Source organism: Scyliorhinus canicula, chromosome 26, assembly GCF_902713615.1.
Source record: "Scyliorhinus canicula chromosome 26, sScyCan1.1, whole genome shotgun sequence".
Classification (NCBI taxonomy): Eukaryota; Metazoa; Chordata; class Chondrichthyes; order Carcharhiniformes; family Scyliorhinidae; genus Scyliorhinus; species Scyliorhinus canicula.
Genome location: NC_052171.1, coordinates 2,120,805 through 2,141,809, shown reverse-complemented (window position 1 = coordinate 2,141,809; position 21,005 = coordinate 2,120,805). Strand labels below are relative to the sequence as shown.

General features: G+C 47.2%; 1 protein-coding gene across 1 annotated transcript in view; it reads left to right on the top strand.

Moving 5' to 3' along the window:
• LOC119957329 (inactive carboxypeptidase-like protein X2) overlaps positions 1-21,005 on the top strand; it is an 83,707-nt gene that overhangs the window by 2,194 nt on the left and 60,508 nt on the right. The window contains exons 2-6 of the mRNA XM_038785220.1: positions 631-1,131; positions 10,647-10,706; positions 12,821-12,919; positions 15,732-15,806; positions 20,135-20,248. Of these exons, the coding sequence (XP_038641148.1) occupies positions 631-1,131; positions 10,647-10,706; positions 12,821-12,919; positions 15,732-15,806; positions 20,135-20,248 (849 nt within the window). The remainder of the gene's footprint in view (positions 1-630; positions 1,132-10,646; positions 10,707-12,820; positions 12,920-15,731; positions 15,807-20,134; positions 20,249-21,005) is intronic.

Below are 21,005 nucleotides of genomic sequence, written 5' to 3'. Positions count from 1 at the left end.
ATGCCATTCAAATTTGTCAGATTCAATGGGGTGAGAACCTGATATGGATGGGGGCAGATGAAGTGCCGTCACTCAAAAGGTCATGGCACTTGCCATGTCCAAAATCTGACACAACATAGTATCTACATGTTGGCAAAAAATATCAACAAATATAAAAGTGTTCTCGTTTGATGGGGATGAACAGTGGAGAAGGAAATTCTCTGCATACTTTAGCAACTTCTGGGAATTTAGGTTAAAATCTACATCTGAATTTTCCGTTTGATTGCAAAACTATTGTTTCCCCTCTGAAGTCTCTCTGCATTCCAGGGACAATGGCAACAGACACAATACGTTTCGCAATTTACAATTTTTCAATGCTGCTCTCCAATCTACGGTTGTGTCCCCATTGTCTCCTCCTGTCCCTTTTCAGTCACATGCTCTGTGCCATAATTTTTTAGAGTAAACCAAACTACTTATTCAGTGTCTCAATCATAATACAGGGAATACTCTTCCCTGTATTGTTCTTAATTATACTTTTACAGTTCTTTGGTTTAGAAACTAACAGACTAATTTAGGTTATGTACCAATCTTCTTCATCTCTGCTGTTGGCTTTTTCTTTCCTCATTACTTCATATTCTTCTCTTTCAACAGAAAGATCCAGGAAGTCCACAGGAAAGATAAAAGACACAGAAAAAACTCTTCCACAAGTAAGAAAGAGGCGTGCAGAATCAGATGTTGTGTCTGTAGTCACAGCTGACAAAATGACAACCCCAACAGGGACACCCAAAAAGGCCAAGAAAGAGAAAAAGCCCAAAGAGAAGTCTCCAAAGCCCAAGAAAGAGAAAAAACCCAAAGTGAAGTCTCCAAAGCCCAAGAAAGAGAAAAAACCCAAAGATAAAAACTTAAAACCAAAAAAGGAGAAAAAGCCGAAAGAAAAGCAGCCAAAACCTAAGAAAGAGAAGAAACCCAAGAAAACAGTTGAAAAACTTGACGAAACCGAGGGTGCTTTGCAGGAAGAGGAAGAGAAGCCTCATCAACCTTTGGAGGAAGAGGAAGAGAAGCCTCATCAACCTTTGGAGGAAGAAGAAGAGAAGCCTCATCAACCTTTAGAGGAAGAGGAAGAAAAGGTCCAGCTAGTGGAAGAATACAAGGGTATGTAAAAAATAGTCTGTTTACAACTGATCAGGGCATTGCGTGAGCATTTCCTTTGATAGGTTTACAGCAAAGAATGTGAGAACCCTGTAATTTCTCAACTGCTTTACTGCAGCTATCTACACTTCAATGACCCCTATCTCATTGACAGTGGATGACAGTTCATTCACCAGGGCTTATCTGTGTAATATAAATTGTACGTTTCATTCTTGCCCAGTTACTTTGCTGACATCAAAACTTGCACAAATATCTGCAGTTCCAAGAAATCTAATTTGCTCAACTGAAAATGAACCAATTTCTTTCAAAAATTAATCATATAATCCAGCTCTGAATTTCCCCCTAATCACCAGTTTCCACATTACTGAAGAAGAACCCGGCAGTGAAAATTGGGAACTTTGGGACAGACCAAATTATTTGTTGTTTTCTTCTTGTTTTCAAACATTTCTCTGGCCAATTAATATGAAAAGACAAAATCTGTATTTTGAAATCCCTTTTTCTTTTTATTTCTCATGAAGAATAAACCTAAACTACCCTGTCAACAGAAAAACTTGGAAACTCTGATGAGATAATTGAAGAAGCATCTCACAGTTCTTGGTTCTTTAAATTCATTAAATCAGATACAGTCATTAAAATTAACCATGTGAAGCTAGAATCTAAGAAAGACTTGGATTTATATAGTCTGTTTTATGATCACAGACATCCTAATCAGCTAGTGAGGCACTTTTGTAGTGCAGCCACTGTTGTATTATGAGAGACACCACCGCCAATTTGCACGAAGCACAGACTCATAAACAGTAATGTGATAATAGCCAAATAATCTGCGGGGTAAAGTTGGTTGAGGGCTAAATATTGACTAGGTTACAGATATGAAGCCATTTCACAGACAATTTATGAAATCTCAGTCCTGCTTCCAACAAAGGTCGAGAGCCAACCTATCCAAAGTGGCTTCAGTGCAATTAAACAAGCTTATAGCAGAGCCTGTTAAGGCTGCTGAAAGATAAAAGCTTTAATGCAGCTGGCTTACGGGGTTCATGTAATATGATACTTGATCTGGCACAGTTTCAACTTTCTGAAGTTTTCCTCTGTTTCATGAAACAAATTATCTCCAACCTTCAGTTACTGTATTACATCACGAGGAAGACCTTAAATATGTCAGGAGTATGTAAAGTTTAAGGGAACTACTTCTTTATTTAATTGTAATATTTCCAAAATATGCTGTTTTTTAAAAAATTGCTTTTTAAGCTATCTTGCAATTTTGGGTCTTATCAGGGCAGCACGGTGTCGGAGTGGGTTAGCCCTGTTGCCTCACGGCGCCGAGGTCCCAGGTTCGATCCCAGCTCTGGATTACTGTCCGTGTGGAGTTTGCACATTCTCACCGTGTTTGCGTGGGTTTCGCCCCCACAACCCAAAGATGTGCAGGGTAGGTGGATTGACCACACTAAATTGCCCCTCAATTCGAAAAAATGAATTGGGTACTCTAAATTTTTTTTTTATTCAAAAATTTAAAAAAATGTGGGTCTTATGTTTGCTGCTTCGTCACTGTCAGACATCACTGACATCTGAAGCAGCTCATTTGATTGCAATGGGATTCCTGACTGGCTCAATTTGTGAACACATCTGGATTTATAGGGTCCAATGAAGCATGGAACAAGTTAGTACTCTGTATATTCCCCACCTGCTTGTTCGTTTCTCCTATGTTTGGATGACTGTTCTTCGGACAGTCAAAAGTGTGAATTCTGTTGCAAAAAATGTAACTGCTCTCAAAGCTTGCCCTTCAGTGTTGCCCAGAGTGCCTCAGCAGGAAGGTGATGTCTGACTTGGAGAGGCAAAAGCAAATTACTGCAGGTGCTGGAAATCTGGAATAAAAACAGAAAATGCTGTAAATACAGGTCAGGCAGAATCTGTGGAGGGAAAAACAGGGTTGACATTTCAGATGAATGATAAGACCATCAGACATAGGAGCAGAATTAAGCCACTCAGCCCATCGAGTCTGCTCCGCCATTCAATCATGGCTGATATTTTTCTCATCTCCATTCTCCTGCCTTCTCCCCATAACCCCTGATTAATCAAGAACCTATCTATTTCTGTCTTAAAGACACTCAGTGATTTGGTCACCACAGCTTTCTGCGGCAGAGTTCCATAGATTCACCACCCTCTGGCTAAAGAAATTCGTCCTTATCTCTGTTTTAAAGGATCGTTCCTATCGTCTGAGATTGTGTTCTCTGGTTCCAGTTTTTCCTACAAGTGGAAATATCCTCTCCATGTCCACTCTATCCAGGCCTCGCAGTCTCCTGTAAGTTTCAATAAGATCCCCCCCTCATCCTTCTAAACTCCAATGAGTACAGACCCAGTGTCCTCAACCGTTCCTCATACAACAAGCTCTTAATTCCAGGGATCATTCTTGTGAACCTCCTCTGGATCCTTTCCGAGGCCAGCACATCCTTCCTTAGATACGGGGCCCACAACTGCTCACAATACTCCAAATGGGGTTCATTACAACTACTAAAATTCAGATGTGTGACAGGTGGGAGAGCTTTTGTTCAAATTAAGCTTTGGGAATACTGGGAGAGATTACTTTTATTTTGTGAAAGGAATCTGGGGTATCAATTAGAACATAGAACATACAGTGCAGAAGGAGGCCATTGAGCCCATCGAGTCTGCACCGCCCATTTAAGCCCTCACTTCCACCGTATCCCCCTAACCCAATAACACCTCCAAAACATTTCGGACACTAAGGGCAATTTATCATGGCCAATCCACCTAACCTGCACATCTTTGGACTGTGGCAGGAAAGCGGAGCTCCCGGAGGAAACACACGCAGACACGGGGAGGTTGTGCAGACTCCGCACAGACAGTGACCCAGTGGGGAATTGAACCTGGGGCCCTGGCTCTGTGAAGCCACAGTGCTAGCCACTTGTGCTACCGTGCTGCCCAGATCCCTTAGATTTTCTTGCCCTTCATTGTATTTTCCTGTCTTGCCAAAATTTACTCTCTTTTAGTGAACATCTTCAAAATCCATGGCAAGCCTTATCGCTGAATTTTTAAAAACAAAGTTAGAAAGACCCAGCACATGATTTGGAGCCCCAGTATGTAGTACTGACCAACTGAACTCAGCCACATTGAGACAGCAAAGTAAAGATCAACAGCAAAACATTCCATCAGAATGGACAGTTGCTCATGGGGAGGCAGCTGCTTCCACAGCAGGATTGGAATCCCTGCTCTCACTGCTGAGATATGACCGTTAGGAGATCCAGTCCGGGATGAGGGGAGCTTGAGAAAAGCACAATGATATTTAATTGCAATATTCAGAGTTAGAATTGTGAATATTCCAGGAAAAATAATATTCTGTTCTCTTGGTACCTTGCCCATGTAGGCATTCATCACATCCTTGACAAGTGTCATCAGATATCCAACAACATACAGCAACATGACATCCACACACATGCACTTTCCAGCAGGAATCATCATATGATGATCAGGAGTGGGAGGCCTCCTTCAGGAGACAAGTGATCCACCAAATGGGCCTCCTGGCCTGTATGAGTCAGCTAATTATTAGATGAACACTGAGTCATTGGAGAAGCACTCTATTCCCTTTCACTTAAGGTGTGTGGAGATGTCATGATGGGCAGCTACAAACAATGCCCTGGCACAGAGGGAATTCTGATTTGATCAGCTGCACTCATGCAGTCCCCATTTTAGCTGTAATGTGAATAGGCACTGAAGGGGGTCATTCAGCATGAAAAATCAGAGACGGAGTCCTTGGTGAGTTGCTTTTGCAATTATTTCTGCAGCTAGACACATGCAGTGAGAAAAAGGAGAGAAAAATGAATAAAATACCTTGGCATTCTGTTCACCAGATCAGTTAGATTATATTTTTTCACACACCCCTGTTGTTTACTGTGCAGAATTTTTGATTTCAATTGTCTGCACAATGTTCCTTCCTCAATCTCTGCTTAAGTCTGGCGCCTTAGACCACTCGGCCATCCTGACAACTTCACAATGTTCCTTTCTGCTGATCTTTAATTGGCAAACTATTTCTTCAGATGCTGTGAGTCTTGTTCCATTCTAGTATACATGTCAAGCTTTTCAACTCTTGTGTGTTGACATTTTTTGCCCTTTTCTTCCCTCTCAAGGCCTCACAGCATGCCAAGGGTCATGCTGCATCATTCTGACTTCACTTACATCCTGCACTCTGATGAATTACAGCATTGCACTGACATTCTTCCACTGAACTTTGCTGCTCATAGCAACAGTGAGGAGACAAAAAGAATTGCAGTGTCCACACTGTGGTAGTGGGGTTTGATATGTCAGCTGGAAATCATCTCCTGTGTGCAACATTCTAAAGATGCACTTTTCACTCAGAATTACTTTACTTCAGATTTCCAATAATTTAATATTTCTGAACAGTATTCTGACACAGTGCTATATGACAAGATTTACTAAATGTGCGTAGATTTCACATTGAACTGTTTCTTTATGTGAGATTAGAAAGATTTAAATTGGATTGTCAAGTTTGAAGAGCTACAGATGGTGGTCTGCTCAGATTGTGAAAGAGCACCGACAAATGAATTATGATGTGTGGAAGAATCCTCAGATGTGGTAGAAATCCCAGGAACATGTGATGAGGGAGAAGTGGGCTGCGCCCAGCACTGGAAGTGAGGGAGTATCTCTCAGGATATTTTGGATTTCTTTGACTAGGATCAGCTGTTTTATCATTTATTCACAATAAATAATTCATGCACGGAGCATAACTCCTCGAGGCAGTTACAAAGCCTGCTAAGACCATAAGACATAGGAGCAGAATTAGGCCACTTGGCCCATCGAGTCTGCGCCGCCATTCAATCATGGCTGATATTTTCTCATCCCCATTCTCCTGCCTTCTCCCCATAACCTTTGATCCCCTTATTAATCAAGAACCTATCTATCTCTGTCTCAAAAACACTTGGTGAATTGGCCTCCACAGCCTTCTGCGGCAAAGAGTTCCACAGATTCACCACCCTCTGGCTGAAGACATTCCTCCTCATCTCTGTTTTAAAGAATCGTCCCTTCAATCTGCGAGGGTGTCCTCTGGTTCTAGTTTTTCCTACAAGTGGAAACATCCTCTCCACGTCCACTCCATCCAGGCCTCGCAGTATCTTGTACGTTTCAATAAGATCCCCTCTCATCCTTCTAAATTCCAACGAGTACAGACCCAGAGTTCTCAAACGTTCCTCATACGACAAGTTCTTCATTCCAGGGATCATTCTTGTGAACCTCCTCCGGACCCTTTCCAAAGCCAGCACATCCATCCTTAGATATGGGGCCCAAAACTGCTCACAATACTCCAAATGGGGTCTGACCAGAGCCTTATCTCGCCTCAGTAGTACATTCCTGGTCTTGTATTCTAGCCCTCTTGACATGAATGCCAACATTGCATTTGCCTTCTTAACTGCCGACTGAACCTGCACATTAACCTTAAGAGAATCATGAACAAGGACTCCCAAGTCCCTTTGTGCTTCTGCTTTCCAAAGCATTTCCCCACTAAGAAAATAGTCTTTGCCTGGATTCCTCCTTCGAAAGTGCATAACCTCACACTTTTTCACATTTTATTTAATTTGCCACTTAATTGCCCACTCTCCTAGCTTGTCCAAGTCCTTCTGCAGCCCCCTTGCTTCCTCAATACTACCTGTCCCTGTACAGATCTTTGTATCATTTGCAAACTTCGCAGATGATATGCTAACATGTCGGCCTTTCAACCCCTGCAGACAATGGATATTGGAATTCAACCAGCAATGGTTGCCTTCCTGATAGTCGCCACAGCCCTGGGGGATGCTCTGCGGCTGTACGAGTGGGCGCTGCTCGAGGAGGAGGAGGAACCTGCGGCAGCTGAGCGCGCAGCAGTGGAGTGTGCCGCAGAGGGACAGGTGGCAGCCGCCCAATTTAGAGAACCGGCTGCCCAACAGGCCGAGGAAGAGGAGGTGCCAAGGAGACGCCACATTGGGGTCTCGTGTGCACTGGCACCTCCTGTCATTCGAGGACCTGCTGGACTGGGAATGCCGCCGAAGACAGTGCGACATATCTACCAGATGATGGCACATCTGGGACCGCGGGAGAGGACACCCGCTCCTGGTGGCCGTGAAGGTGATGGTCGCCCTGAATTTCTATGCAACGGTCGCCCTGAACTTCCAGGCGCCAAGTGGTGACCTGTCCAGATTCTCACAGAACTTGGTGCACAGTTGCATCTGCGCCATCATGGTAGCCCTGTATGCCCAGGCAGTTCAATACATTCAATTCAATGTGGACCGAGCCCACCAGGATTCCCAGGCAGCGGGGTTCGCAGCCATCGCCGGGATGTCCCAGATCTCGAGGGTGATCGATGGGATGCAAGTCCTCCGACGAGCACCTGCAGATGACAGGCCGCTGAACGCAAACCGAAGGGGTTCCACTCAATGACCGTGCAGCTGATCTGTGACCATCAACTGCGCATCATACATATCTGCGCCTGATACCCAGTGTGCATGATGTCTTCATCCTGGTACACTCGACGATTCTGGTCATGTTCGAGATGCCCCCCACAAGCCGGGAGATCACTCCCGGGCGACAGAGGTTATCCAATGCGGTCATGGCTGATGACGCGTATCCAGAGGGCACAGATCGATGCAGGGACCTGCTACAACCAAGCCCATGCAGCGATCAGGAGCGTGATCGGCTGGTGTTTCAGCCTTTTGAAGATGCGATCCAGGTGCCTGGACGGGGGCCCCTCCAATATGATGCTGAGGGGGTCGCCCGCATTGTGGCGGCCTGTTGCGTCCTCCACAACATCGCACAGCAGAGAGGTGATGTGTTGGAGGGGAAGGTGAAACGGAAGGCCTCATCCGATGAGGAGGATTGGGGGAGGGGTAAGGTGGGTAGGACATGGGACCCAGGCAGGCACGGGTGGGGGGGGGGGGGGGGGGGGGGGGGGGTTGGGCCTCACAACAGTATGCGCCAGGGCCAAAGCGCATGGGACGCTCTGATCACTTCCAGGTTCACCAACTGGGGGAGGTGAGGAAGTGGAGGAGGGGTGTGGCGGGGGTAACTGGCCAGGGGCACGGACTCCGCATCCCACCATCACGCCCCCCCCTGGGCCAACCCATGCCTGAAACTCCCTCCGTGCTACACTACGTGATGCGGGCCCTGGGTTGGCAGTAACAGCGCATCTGGTCCATGGGATGGAGGATGATGACAATCTGCTCTACGATAAGCACCGGTGCTCTGCATCGTATGGCAATGTCTGACTCCTGCCCATGGTAGCACTTTCCACTGTCCACCTGGGTGATCCTTGCAGGTGAGTTGACCATTCCATCTGATCCTTGGGATGGTGGTGGTGGGGATGGTCAGGGGTGGGGAGGGAGGGGGAGGAGAGGAGGGAAGCACAGGCCACCCACAGGGTCCACCCATTTCCTCCAACTGCACCTGCAGGTCCTGGATGCTCGCCGTCAATCCCTCATGTAGTCCCTGGCTCTCCGACTGCATCACCACTGTAGATGGGACTGTTTGTTCCAGAAGCTTGAGACCTGTCTGGACGGCAACTAGTTCCCTGGGTTGGCCTGCCCTCCGACCGTCTGCCCCCTCGGGTGTTCCTACCTCCACCTGCTATACCGGGTCAACTGTGTGGTGCGCACCAGATAGTGTCCCAGGAGCCTCTTCACTAACATGCCCAACCGAGGAGAGTGTCTCTGGGATGGTGGAGGGTTTTGGAGGCAGCCGTGAAGGAAAATTACTGCCATCCTCTGACCCGAGCTCGGGGCCTCCTGAGTCTGGGGGGGAGGGCTGGTGTCCGAGCTGCCATCCCCATCACTGCTTGGCTCACTGGGGGGGGGGGGGGGGGGGGGGGCTGTGCCACTGGCTGGGGTGGAGGACGCCTGATGGACCAGCCCCATCCCAGTGCTGACTATTCACCCTGGGTGCCCTTTCAGCACAGCTGGCCGATGTTGCCCACGGCGCTCATGGCCTCTGCCACCTGCACCCAGGCACGACAAACGGCAGCTGCTGGCAGCCTCCTTCCCAGGCCGGGGTACAGGGTCATCCTCTTCTCCACCGCATCCCAGAGAGTGTCCAGCTTGGCATCGGTAAACCTCGGGGCTGCTCCCCTCGCTGCCATCTGTTGGCTCAGATGGTGTGCGTGTGGGGAGTGCAGTGTGTATGTGTGGCTGCAGCTTGTCAGCCTCCTTAGTGTCAATCGTCAAACTGGCAAATCCGGCACCGTTTCTCATTAGAATCGATTGTGTTCCATGTGGCACCATTGCTAGCCCCTCAACAGTAGCAGAATCGGTCCAGGTGTGGTGACAGTTTTTCTGTCATGAAAGTGCACAAATTCTGCATTGGCGTCAACACTTAGTCTCAGAAACGGAGAATCTCGCCGCTACTTTTTGCTTTTCCTCCTCTGAAAAAGCCAAGTGAAAAAAATGCAGATTAAAAAATGTGTCTTGTGAATTAATTTCGCTCCCGAAGGTATGTCTTTCTGCATTCTGAACAGAACTGAACATTAATAAGCAAAAACTATAATCAGGATGATGCTTGTATTAATGCTGTGGCAGGTAAGAATTTGCAGGCTTTGTTTTTATTCAAAGTAAACAGCTGCTGACAAAAGGGGGAAAATAATTTCTGCCCAATATAAGGTGAGAGTTTTTGCTGTGAGGCTTCGTCATGTTTCTGAGGTACAGTTTACGGTGGTATGCCTGTGTATAGTTTTGAATGTAGTTAGTAATGCGACCTGCAACCAGCTGGCAGCGTCAGACATCCATTATCATAGAATTTACAGTGCAGAAGGAGGCCATTCGGCCCATCGAGTCTGCACCGTACCCAAGGTCAACACCTCCACCCTATCCCCATAACCCAGTAACCCCACCCAACATTAAGGGCAATTTTGGACACTAAGGGCAATTTATCATGGCCAAACCTTCTAACCTGCACATCTTTGGACTGTGGGAGGAAACCGGAGCACCCGGAGGAAACCCAAGTACACACGGGGAGGATGTGCAGACTCTGCACAGACAGTGACCCAAGCCAGAATCGAACCTGGGACCCTGGAGCTGTGAAGCAATTGTGCTATCCACAGTGCTACCGTGCTGCCCTACATTATGTGACGCAGTTGGTCGTAAGATGTACCACAGGGTAGTCTACACTTAGAATAGCTCCAGGAGAGTTCACCGAACTCAGTGAGTAACTTTGTCTGGATAGTAATCTGTTAGTTATCTTTCCACGTGTTTGCTAATAAATCATCATTCTAGTTAAACAACTAGATGTACATCATTACAACGGTGAAATCACAGAACACAACACAGTTGGCATCAAACATGTGAGAATAAAGTGCCTCCATGGTTTCCCAAGATGAGAAACAGGCACAAAGAGCCAAATAACCTTTGCTATATAATTCACGTGAATGACTACACTTTCAGTTTTAACTATTAGCTTAAAAAAAAACATATATTATAAGATCTTTCTTTAAACAAAAGTGTTGGTTTAAAAGATTTTTGGTTATTTCTGATTTACAGAAATCCCAACTGAGCCTGTCACAGAAATGCTGGAAGAAATTATCACAGGCCTGGAAATATGTAAGTATAATCAGGATCAAACAGAATCATGTTTAATAATTATTATTATAATAGTTGCTTATTGTCACAAGTAGGCTTCAATAAAGTTTCTGTGAAAAGCCCCGAGTCGCCACATTCTGGCGCCTGTTCGGGGAGGCCGGTATGGGAATTGAACCAGCGCTGCTAGCCTTGTTCTGTGTTACAAGCCAGCTGTTTAGACCACTGTGCTAAAGGTGGAGGTAGGAAGATTCAGTATAGTTCCAGTGCTAATCCTAATGCTGCCAAACAAAATACCTGTGTTTTTTCTATCACAAAACAATACAAAATCAAGCAGCCAATCCTAGACTGTTGCCAGTAAAACACAGCTGTTCTGAGGGCTGCCGTATTAGTCCCTTGAAATTATTGGTTTGACCTCGCAAGCCAATGATCATGCTCCTCTGTCTGCTAGTTGTAAATTAGACCAAAAGTTGGTATTTTGTTGGTACGATTTATTGATCACCAGATTATCAATGACTACTAAATACATATAAATGGGAATGGAGGAAGCAGAAATAGGGCCAACGGAAGTGAGAGCACTTTTTATTTAAAGTGATTTTAATGGCTTTACAGTCTACCTTTTTGAATCTTTATGTTCCTTCCGCCCCTGCAGAGTACTGCACATACTCATGTAAAGTTTCTGAGACAAAGTTTTTAGCTCAAAGGTAAGGGGTCGACTTTTACACGAGTAATAGTTCTGAGGGCTAAAATCCACCCTCTCCCATCTTCTCAGTGGAACAGAGTTGCCAGTTGGGGACTGTTGCCTCCACCCCTGCCATCAAAAGGAGATAAAAAATATTTTTATTGCTGACATGCATAGACACGAGGACTGAACAGATATGCTCAATGATGTGCTATTTTATGATTCGATCAATGAGTTGGTAGAGCAAGCTTGACTTCAGCGGCAAGTGGGTGGCAAGCAGGAGTTTGGAATATTTGGCTGAAAGCTGGGGTCGATTTACCCACAAAAGTTATGAAGAATTAATTTTTTTATGGCCAAAAGCCAGGGCTTGACTTTTACATGAGATCTACTGTTACTCAAGTATATATGGTATATTGACTTTTGCTGATGTACTGTTCGACATGTTGACAGTTACTTGCCCCATACCTGCCCCATATTACAGAGACAGTGAGTGCAGACAGATTATACGTCTGTAAGAGAAATCACCTCTGAATCGGAGCCGATCTTCGCACTGGCATCCACAGCCAAGCTATCAGTGAGGAGCTTATAGACATGTTCTATGTCGGGTTAGCATTACAGCGATACTGCAGACATTTCTTCTTCTGATGACTTGTTTCAGCCTCACTGTGTGTAAGATTAAAGTCTTTTTTGAAAAAAGTGGTCAGGCTAGAGCAGCTGGAATTCACTGAGGCTGCTGGCAGCCTAAAGGTTAACTCTCAGAGAATGAATTGGACAAGAACGCAATTTTCTAGCAACGTGAATTTCCATTACAAAAAGTACCAAATGTAATAAATCTGCACTGAAGAATTATCCAATTCCAACATTCCATTTGCCAGTGTCAGCTCAACATTTTTTATCAGATGTTTGTCAGTTCCTGCAGTTAGCTCTTTGCATCAGATCATCCAGGTCAAATAGAATCAACATGACTATTGTTCAGGTTACTTGAAGGTATTCAGAGTTCCATTCTCTCGTGGTCCCATTGCAAAATGGAATGAATGCCTTACTCCCTCACTGCAACCAATGGGGAAAAGGAAACAAAACATCACTGGAAATATCTATACAAATTCAGATCTGAACAGGTTCCAGCTCTCTTTATGTAATCCTATGGGTTGTTCCATATATTTAAAAAAATCAATTGAATGCAGATGTAGCAACCAGACTGAGAACCCACAGAAAGACCTGAAGCTGACATTCTAAAGAAGGAGGAAACCCTGGCGTCTCCTCGGGGGAAGGAAACAGATGGGCTTGTATTCACCAATTTAAGATGCAATTTATTAGGCACACTACATCAGAAAATATAAAGGTAAATTCAAGTCTTGCTGGATCTTGATGTTTACCTGGGGACCTGGGAGATTGGAATTCCTGAGTACTGCTGGTGTAAATGAATGATAACCAAAACCTGCTTTTCTTTTCCCAGTTGATTATGACTTGTGGCCAACTGAACCTCCCACCGAGCCATTCAGTGCATCTCCTTACAACACTGGGGAAATGGAAATCACTGAAGGGGAGAAAATGGGTAGGTTCATTACACTGCCCTTGCCATTCAGAACAGAACGATTGAGAGAATATCAGCTGAACACCTATTGATGGAGTCAGTTCCAGGTGGAGTCAGGCATCACAGTGCTCTAATGTTCCAAGTGCCTTAGGTGGGGTTGCAACAAGGAGGGGCATTCTTTACAATGCTTAGAGCACAGGGTCCTACGCTTCTCTTCATTCATTTGTCCATTGGAGAGAAGGAGATTTTTCCCACTGTGATTGAGTGAGGATGTGTGGCAATATCAGAAAGCTGAGCCAATCCACCCTTGCATTATAAGTGTGTTTTCAATCAACCAAAAGGTCTTTTGCTTTCTTTCTGTAGTTTTAACTGAGAAAGATGGGGCACGATCCAATGGCTACGCTGCGCCCAAATGGCAGCTCACCGTGGTGCAGCGTGGCCGACAAAAGATGGGAGACCCCTCTCCCGGAATGTACCCAACCCACAATGCCTCACGAGATCTAATGCGATCTCACAAGACGTTGCGATGTAAATCCCGCCCATTGTGGGCAAGATCGCTTTTTGAAAATCTGCACATTAAAGCGAGACAGCTAGTCTCAGTTTAACGTGTAGATTCCCGATGCACTCGGGATGTTGGGATTTATCACCTTCACCTCGGAGACCTCGGGCGAGCACCATGAAGCACTGGCCCCACAAAATGGAATCAGATGCGCCCAGGTGCATGCCCTTTGGGCAGAGTGGTACCCTGACATTGTTGGTGCCGCCTGAGCACCCTAGCATTGTGAGCCTGGCACTCTGGCAGCACCATCTGGCACTCCCAAGGTGTCAGGCTGGCATGTTTTGTATACTGGCAATCAGACCGGGAGGGGTAAACCTCCACGTTGCATTGGGGCTTGCGGGGGGGGTTGGTGATCACAGCAGGGGTCTCAGAGATTGGTACACCCTTTAAAAACGGCATCCCGATCTCTCGGTCTACTGAGAAGCTCCGGTGAACAGAGCTCCTCAGTGTAGGAAACGGGGATATGTGTGGCCTTGGCCGCTCGCTTCCCGCTGAGGCCTCTCACTTAATGCGAGTGGTGTATAGCCATGTTTCTCGCCGCTGCGAGTGTCCGGAAACACGCGGCTAAACCCACTCGCTATGGGATTTTATTCCCATTTAGTTGAATCGCGCCCATGTTGTGGTTAGATAAAGATAGCTAGGGACTGGAACAAAACTAATGAGAAAGGAGATCTGACAAACAGTGCAGATATAATTAGGGCACTGGTTCTCAAGATAATGTAAAAGTGCTCATGTAGGCAGCCAGAGGCAGGCTTGGCATGATTCGAGAGACGGAAGTGGAGTGTGGCTGCCACATGTGCAATGTAGCTGATTGTTTTCAAGAGGAGGGGAGTCTGCATGAAAGAATGTTAAAAACAGCAGGGAGATGGCTGTATCTGAATGTAATCTGCAAGTAAAAATAATTGGAAGGAATTATCTGTTTACTTAAAAGTATTATCAAAACTTTGTTTCCATGCAGCGCTTGCAATTATGAGCAATTTGTTGTATCATTGATTGAGACGGATTACTTTTTCATTTGAAAAGAGGTCCTTTGAGGAAAACATTATGAGAACTACTGAATTGGGGCAATAAATAGAAAAGAGGGTAAAATCTAACTTTAGGAGGAAGCACAAAACAGGTGGAATTCTCCAACCCCCCGGGGGTCTGAGAATCGCCCAGGGCCGCCGTCAATCTCGCCCTCGCAGTGGCCCGAATTCTCCGCCACCCGGGAATCGGCGGGGGCGGCAATTGAGCCGCGCCGGTCAGCGGGCCCCCCGCGGCAATTCTCCGGCCCACCATGGGCCGAAGTCCCGCCGCTGACAAGCCTTTCCCGCCGGCGGGAATCAAAGCACGTCTGGTGCTGGCGGGATTGGCGGTGCGGCGGGCACCGGGGTCCTGGGGGGGGGGGGGGGGGGGGGGGGGCGCAGGGCGATCTGGCCCCGGGGGATGCCCCATGGTGGCCTGGCCCGCGATCAGGGTCCACCGATCGGCGGGCGGGCCTGTACCGTGAGGGCACTCTTTTTCTTCCGCCTCCGTCACGGTCTCCACCATGGTGGAGATGGAAGAGACCCCCTCCCCCGCGCATGCGCCGGGATGACGTCAGCAGCCGCCGGCCGGCGGAGCAGAAACCACTCCGGCACGGGCCTAGTCCCTAAAGGTGCGGAGAATTCCGGAGTGGTTCTCGCCACTCCACAACGCCGGGACCCCCCGTCCCGCCTGGTAGGGGAGAATCCCGGCCCAGATGACAGTAAATGAGTCACTATTATAAACCTGATTCCAGTGGAAAAGAAAATTGGAAGGGGTACACAATGGGCAGTTGCCTCATTCTTGCCCCAAAGTGAATTTCACCCTCAATTGAATGAGAACCATTATGAGCATGAGCTGTGATGTGACTCCACAGCCCAGTACTGCTCAACAAAATTGGAAGTAGAGGTGAAATTAAAGCAATCGTGGGAAGCAATCAACAGTACATTCAAACTGACAGCAGGCATGAGCTAAGAGGAATATATTTATCACGACTTTGGCAACTGGAGTCCTCTTCATTCTAAGGTCTAACTCATAATAGCACATAGTTAAAATGAAACATAAATTGCACGTAGCAAGGAGAAGAGAGAGGAGTGTTGGCAGTTTTTAAGGATCAGCACAGGCATTATGGGCTGAATAGCCGCTCTGTGACCATTTGTGAAATTTATTGGTGTATATAAGGCTCTTTTCATCTTGCTATGTTCCGTGTACCTCAGTTAATTCCATTCTTGGATGTGAAGAATTCAATAAAAAAATTTCTTCTTTTTACAGCTGAACCGACAGAAATTCCAACTGAGTCGTATGGAGAGAATTATGATTATGGAATAGATGAAGACGTGGACGAATGTGTGTTTAAAACATTTTCTTCCCTTGCAAAAGCAAAAATAAGTGCAGAGTTACAAAATGGAAACCTCTGTACACATTAGTACTTTTGACTAATGACAGTGGATACAAGTGAAATGTCACATGCACGCATTGTTGAGTGGACATAGTGGGCATGATTTTCCCACCCCGTTGCCCCCGCCGCCCCCCTCACTGGGGGTGATCCAGATGATCATAATTAAATGAGCCATGAGCAGGGGGGAGCTCACCTGGGTGGTCAGAGCAGGGCAGTGCCAGGTTAGCACTGACAGGATGTTTGGGTGTGGGGCTGGGTCACGCTCATGCCTGGATGGTATGAGGGGTCACGCAGACTTTTAGTGATGGGATGGAGATTGACCTCCAGGGTCACGGGTTGGGACTGTTGCCCATGATGTGGGGGGTTGTAATGTCCATAGGTGGGGGATGTGGAGAACCCTCAACCTCACTTTGAGATCTGGGCACCCTTTAAAAATGGCATCCTGTTCTCTCTTTAGTTTGCCACTGCAGAAAAAAATTTGAGATTGTTATTGTCGTAATTTACAGCACATGAGGCCTTTCAGCCTATTGTGTCTGCACCGGTTTCCAAAACAGCAACCTTGCTAGTCCCATTCTCCAGTCCTATCACTCTGCGTCATCCTCACAATTCCCTAGCTTAGTATTATCTGCAATTTTCGAGATTTTGCCCTCAATGCCCACTTCTAAATAATTTATATCAATCAGATACAGCAAGGGTCCCAACACTGAGCCCTGAGGATCACCTCTTTCAACTTGTCTCCAGTCTGAGAAATTTCCATCTATGCCTACCCTCTATTTCCTATCTCTTAGCCAACTTCTAATCCATGCTGCCAAGGACCTATCAATCCCAAACATTTCTAATTTGCTACCCAACCTGCCATTTGGCACTGTATCAAATGCTTTCTGAAAGTCAAAATATGCAACATCCACGGCACTACCCTCATCCACATCACCCTGGCAAAGAACTCAATTAAATTTGTCAGACATGACCTGCATGTTGACTTTCTGGTATTAACTTATTTTTCTCAAAGTGTATCTTTACCTCATCCCATAATATGGCCTCCATCTGTTTTACCATTGTTGATGTCAAGCTACAGGTCTGTGGGAAGTGTGGGATTTACCAGTGAGAAGCTCGCTGAACTCCAAAGAAAATGATTACGATTGTCCCCCAGCCGCGTCTTTCTGGGCAGCGCGCCATCACTGGTAGTAGGATTCTCCATTCCCGCCACTGGATAATGGGATTTCCCATTGTAGGCACCTCACGCCGCTGGGAAACCTGTGGATGGAGTCTTCTTCCGGCGGAATGGAGAATTCCGCTGGCAGAGAATTCACCCCAATGACTAAATGTGGGAGAATACCGGTCTGGATCGCACCAAAGCACCTGGCGCGAATCACCTGGCTAAACCTGCCTAAAATGACACTTGGGGCTGGATTCTACTACCCGCCGCAAGATTGCCATGGGTGAGCCGCGTACAATGGAGAACTCCATTGACTTCGGGTGGGATTCTCCAGTCGCCGGGCGAACACAGCCAGAGAATCCCGCCCTCGGTCATTTCTTGGGGGAGAATCATGCACAGTGTCTCCTTGAGAGGAGAGCTAACATTGAAGGGGTTAATCAAAATCTATGGGGAAAAATGGCAGGAAGTCATTTCGCAAAAACGGTCTCAATTATGGTGTCTGAACATCAGCCAGCACTGTTACGCAAGTTCCAGAAAACCTCCTGCAGGATGAATCATTCTTTGTGTTCCAAAATCAGAGACTTAAAAAAATAACATTATTAGTCTCTTTAACAGTTTGAGTGCAGCCATTTTTTGATTAACAGAGGCTATATTTCAAGAAATTTAAGAGACACAGCCTCTCAGCACATTCCAGCTTCAAAGTCCTGCTTTATATGTATATTTATTCTTGGTTCCCAGAAAATTAGTGGGTGAAGTATCAATATTTTAACTGAAACTAAATGCCTTAATTTTTAAATATGAAAACATACTAAGTAGGTATAAAGAAAAGCCATAACAACTGAGACTTTTTCTACTGAAACAGGAATGATTGAGAGATTTTTTACAAAGCTTTTCAAATTATGAACCGTTATAGAGACTAAACAGTGGAAGATTGGGTTTCATAGGTTAGCAAACCCAGAACAGAAGCGCATACGCTCCCGGGTCCTCAGCGCCATAGTCCCAGTGCCATTCCTGTTCCATGTTTATAGCATAGCTGTAAACTCATTTTCTGGTTCGATATCTCCACTGGTATCAGTTTGGGGAATTTGAGACCTATTTTCCGGGTTTGTGTGACCTTGTCAAAGATCTGCGCCTAGTGATGTAAGAATGGTGATTCTCCAGCCCGAGATGGGCCGAGTGGCCGCCCGTTTTCAGCGGGTCCCGCTGGCATATGTTACACCAGGTATTTGCCGGCGGGACCTGCTCCGGGGTCCTCGGGAGGGGGGGGGGGGGGGGGGGGGGGGGGGGAGGGGTATCTGGCCCCGGGGGGGGTGTGCCCCCACAGTGGCCTGGCCTGCGATCGGGGCCCACCGATCTGCGGGCGGGCCTGTGCCGTGGGGGCACTCTATTCTTCCGCAACGGATACTGTGGTCCTCCGCCATGGCCGACGCGGAGATGAACCTCCCCTGCGCATGCGCTGGGATGACGCCAGCACACGCTGGCGCTCCCACGCATGCGCCAACTCACGCTGGCCAGGGGAGGCCCTTCGGCGCCAGTTGGCGTGGCACCAAGCCCCTTCCCCGGCGGCCGGCGTGGCAAAAACCACTCCCGCGCCAGCCTAGCCCCTGAAGGTGCTGAGAATTCCGCACCTGTGGGGCGGCCTGACACCGGAATGGGTCATGCCACTCCTCGGCGCCAGGACCCTCCCGCCCCGCCGGGTAGGGAAGAATCCCGCCCCTGATGTTAACCAGAGTGGCGGTAGTATGTTACAGTTCTTTCGAATAGTCCAGATTGCTATGGGAACTTGCACATTTAAGATGCAGCACGGTAGCATGGTGGTTAGCATAAATGCTTCACAGCTCCAGGGTCCCAGGTTCGATTCCCGGCTGGGTCACTGTCTGTGCGGAGTCTGCACATCCTCCCCGTGTGTGCGTGGGTTTCCTCCGGGTGCTCCGGTTTCCTCCCACAGTCCAAAGACATGCGGATTAGGTGGATTGGCCATGATAAATTGCCCGTAGTGTCCTAAAAAGTAAGGTTAAGGGGGGGGGGGGTTGTTGGGTTACGGGTATAGGGTGGATATGTGGGTTTGAGTAGGGTGATCATTGCTCGGCACAACATCGAGGGCCGAAGGGCCTGTTCTGTGCTGTACTGTTCTATGTTCTATCTGTACCTATCTTTTTAAAAATAAATTGAGAGTACCCAATTCTTTTTTTTTCCAATTAAGGGGTAATTTAGCTTGGCCAATCCATCTACCCTGCACATCTTTGGATTGTGGAGGTGAGACCCATGCAGAAACGGAGAGAATGTGCAAACTCCACATGGACAGTGAATCGGGGCCGGGATCGAACCCGGGTCCTCGGCACCGTGAGGTAGTATTGCTAACCACTGCGTCACTGTCCCACCCTATCTGGACCTATCTTTAGTGATGGTAAAGGCTACAATGTTCTTTCCATCACATAGCTGACCAGGAATCTCTCCCACTGCCGTTGGTGTGTGCTGGATGTTCAGGCTGACAGTCAAACTGTTTGGGCACATTGTATTGTGAATCTTGAATCACAGAGATAGATCCCCTAATTTGTTCTTCGGCTAATTGAGAAAAGACTGATGTTCTTCATTAATTTGATGGTTGAGTGAATCCCAAATAAAATACATTACTGTCCACTGCTTATCCAAAACAATAAGTTATATGAGCACCCATATACCATCATTTCTCCGGGAAAAGGTGGGAACTGCAGCCCCACTGGGGAAATTCAAAGATTCTGTTTTTTTCCAATGAAGAGGCAATTTAGCGTGGCCAATCCACCGACCCTGCACATCTTTGGGTTGTGGGGGTGAGACCCTCGCAGACACAGGGAGAATGTGCAAACTCCACATGGACAGTGACCCGGGGCCGGGATCAAACCCGGGTCCTCAGCGCTGTGAGGCAATTCAACAATTCTTACAATGCTCCCTCCTTTATTTCTAGTCTGTCTTTTCAAATAACTAATACTGCCCTTGTTCAGTATAGTTACGTAAGTGTATTGCCATCTCTTTTATTTAACTAAGCAACAGCTATGACTTTTTCCATAAGTTTTGAGAATCAGCATGTGAGAAATGGAAAGTGAAGGTCCCATTCTAACCAAATTTTGTTCTTTAATACAGATGGGTGGAGCATACCAGAGGAAAAACCAGAAGAACCATACGACACAGCACTTGAGAAGGAACTAGAATTTGAGTTGGAGATTGAAGAGGTTGAACCAGATGAATATGGAGAGTGTAAGTTAGCTACTGTGTGCCTCTGTCTATCAGTCTGGCACATAAGTGCTATATGCACTTCATAACAGGTGGGATTTACTGGCTGTTAATGCTGGTGGGATATTCCAGTCCCACGCCGTGACAGAGGCTATACATGTCTCGGGTGTAAAGTCTGTGTAATGGTATGTAAGTGACTCCAACCGCCCTGCGCCCACGATGGTGCTGCCCCTGCCAAATGCTCGTCGATCTTAGCCCTCCGTGCTTTACTGCTACGTCTGGGTCTGTCCCCAGGATACACATCAGAGATGGCGGTAGCCTGCTGCTTTCCACACCCTGTGGCCTTTGATGCTCTTGCCTCGCCGTGGCATTGCCACGTTGATTCTGAGACATGCTATTGTCGGTGGAGTGGACTCGGGAGAGCCATCTCTCTGTAAGGGGGCTCCAGGACGGCCTTCAGCACTACCTCCTCCCTGGAGTCACATTGGGACGGAGGGGCAGCTGGATTGAACCCTGGATGGGCCAGCACCATTGTCAGCATCATCCTGACATGAACAACTCACATGTGACAGATCATGTGGGCGGAGGCCGGTGGATCTTCACCTCCATAATGGTGGCCAATCTCGATGTCTCCTCGGTCACCCCCGCTAACTCCATACCTCCAAACCCGTTCCTCGAAAGTGGTGGGGACCCTGAGGTCCGACACCCCAACGCCCGTCTGGGCACTCTCGTCAGTTGTCGGCCAACTTCTACTGCGGAGACAGAGAGAGGGCATCATAAG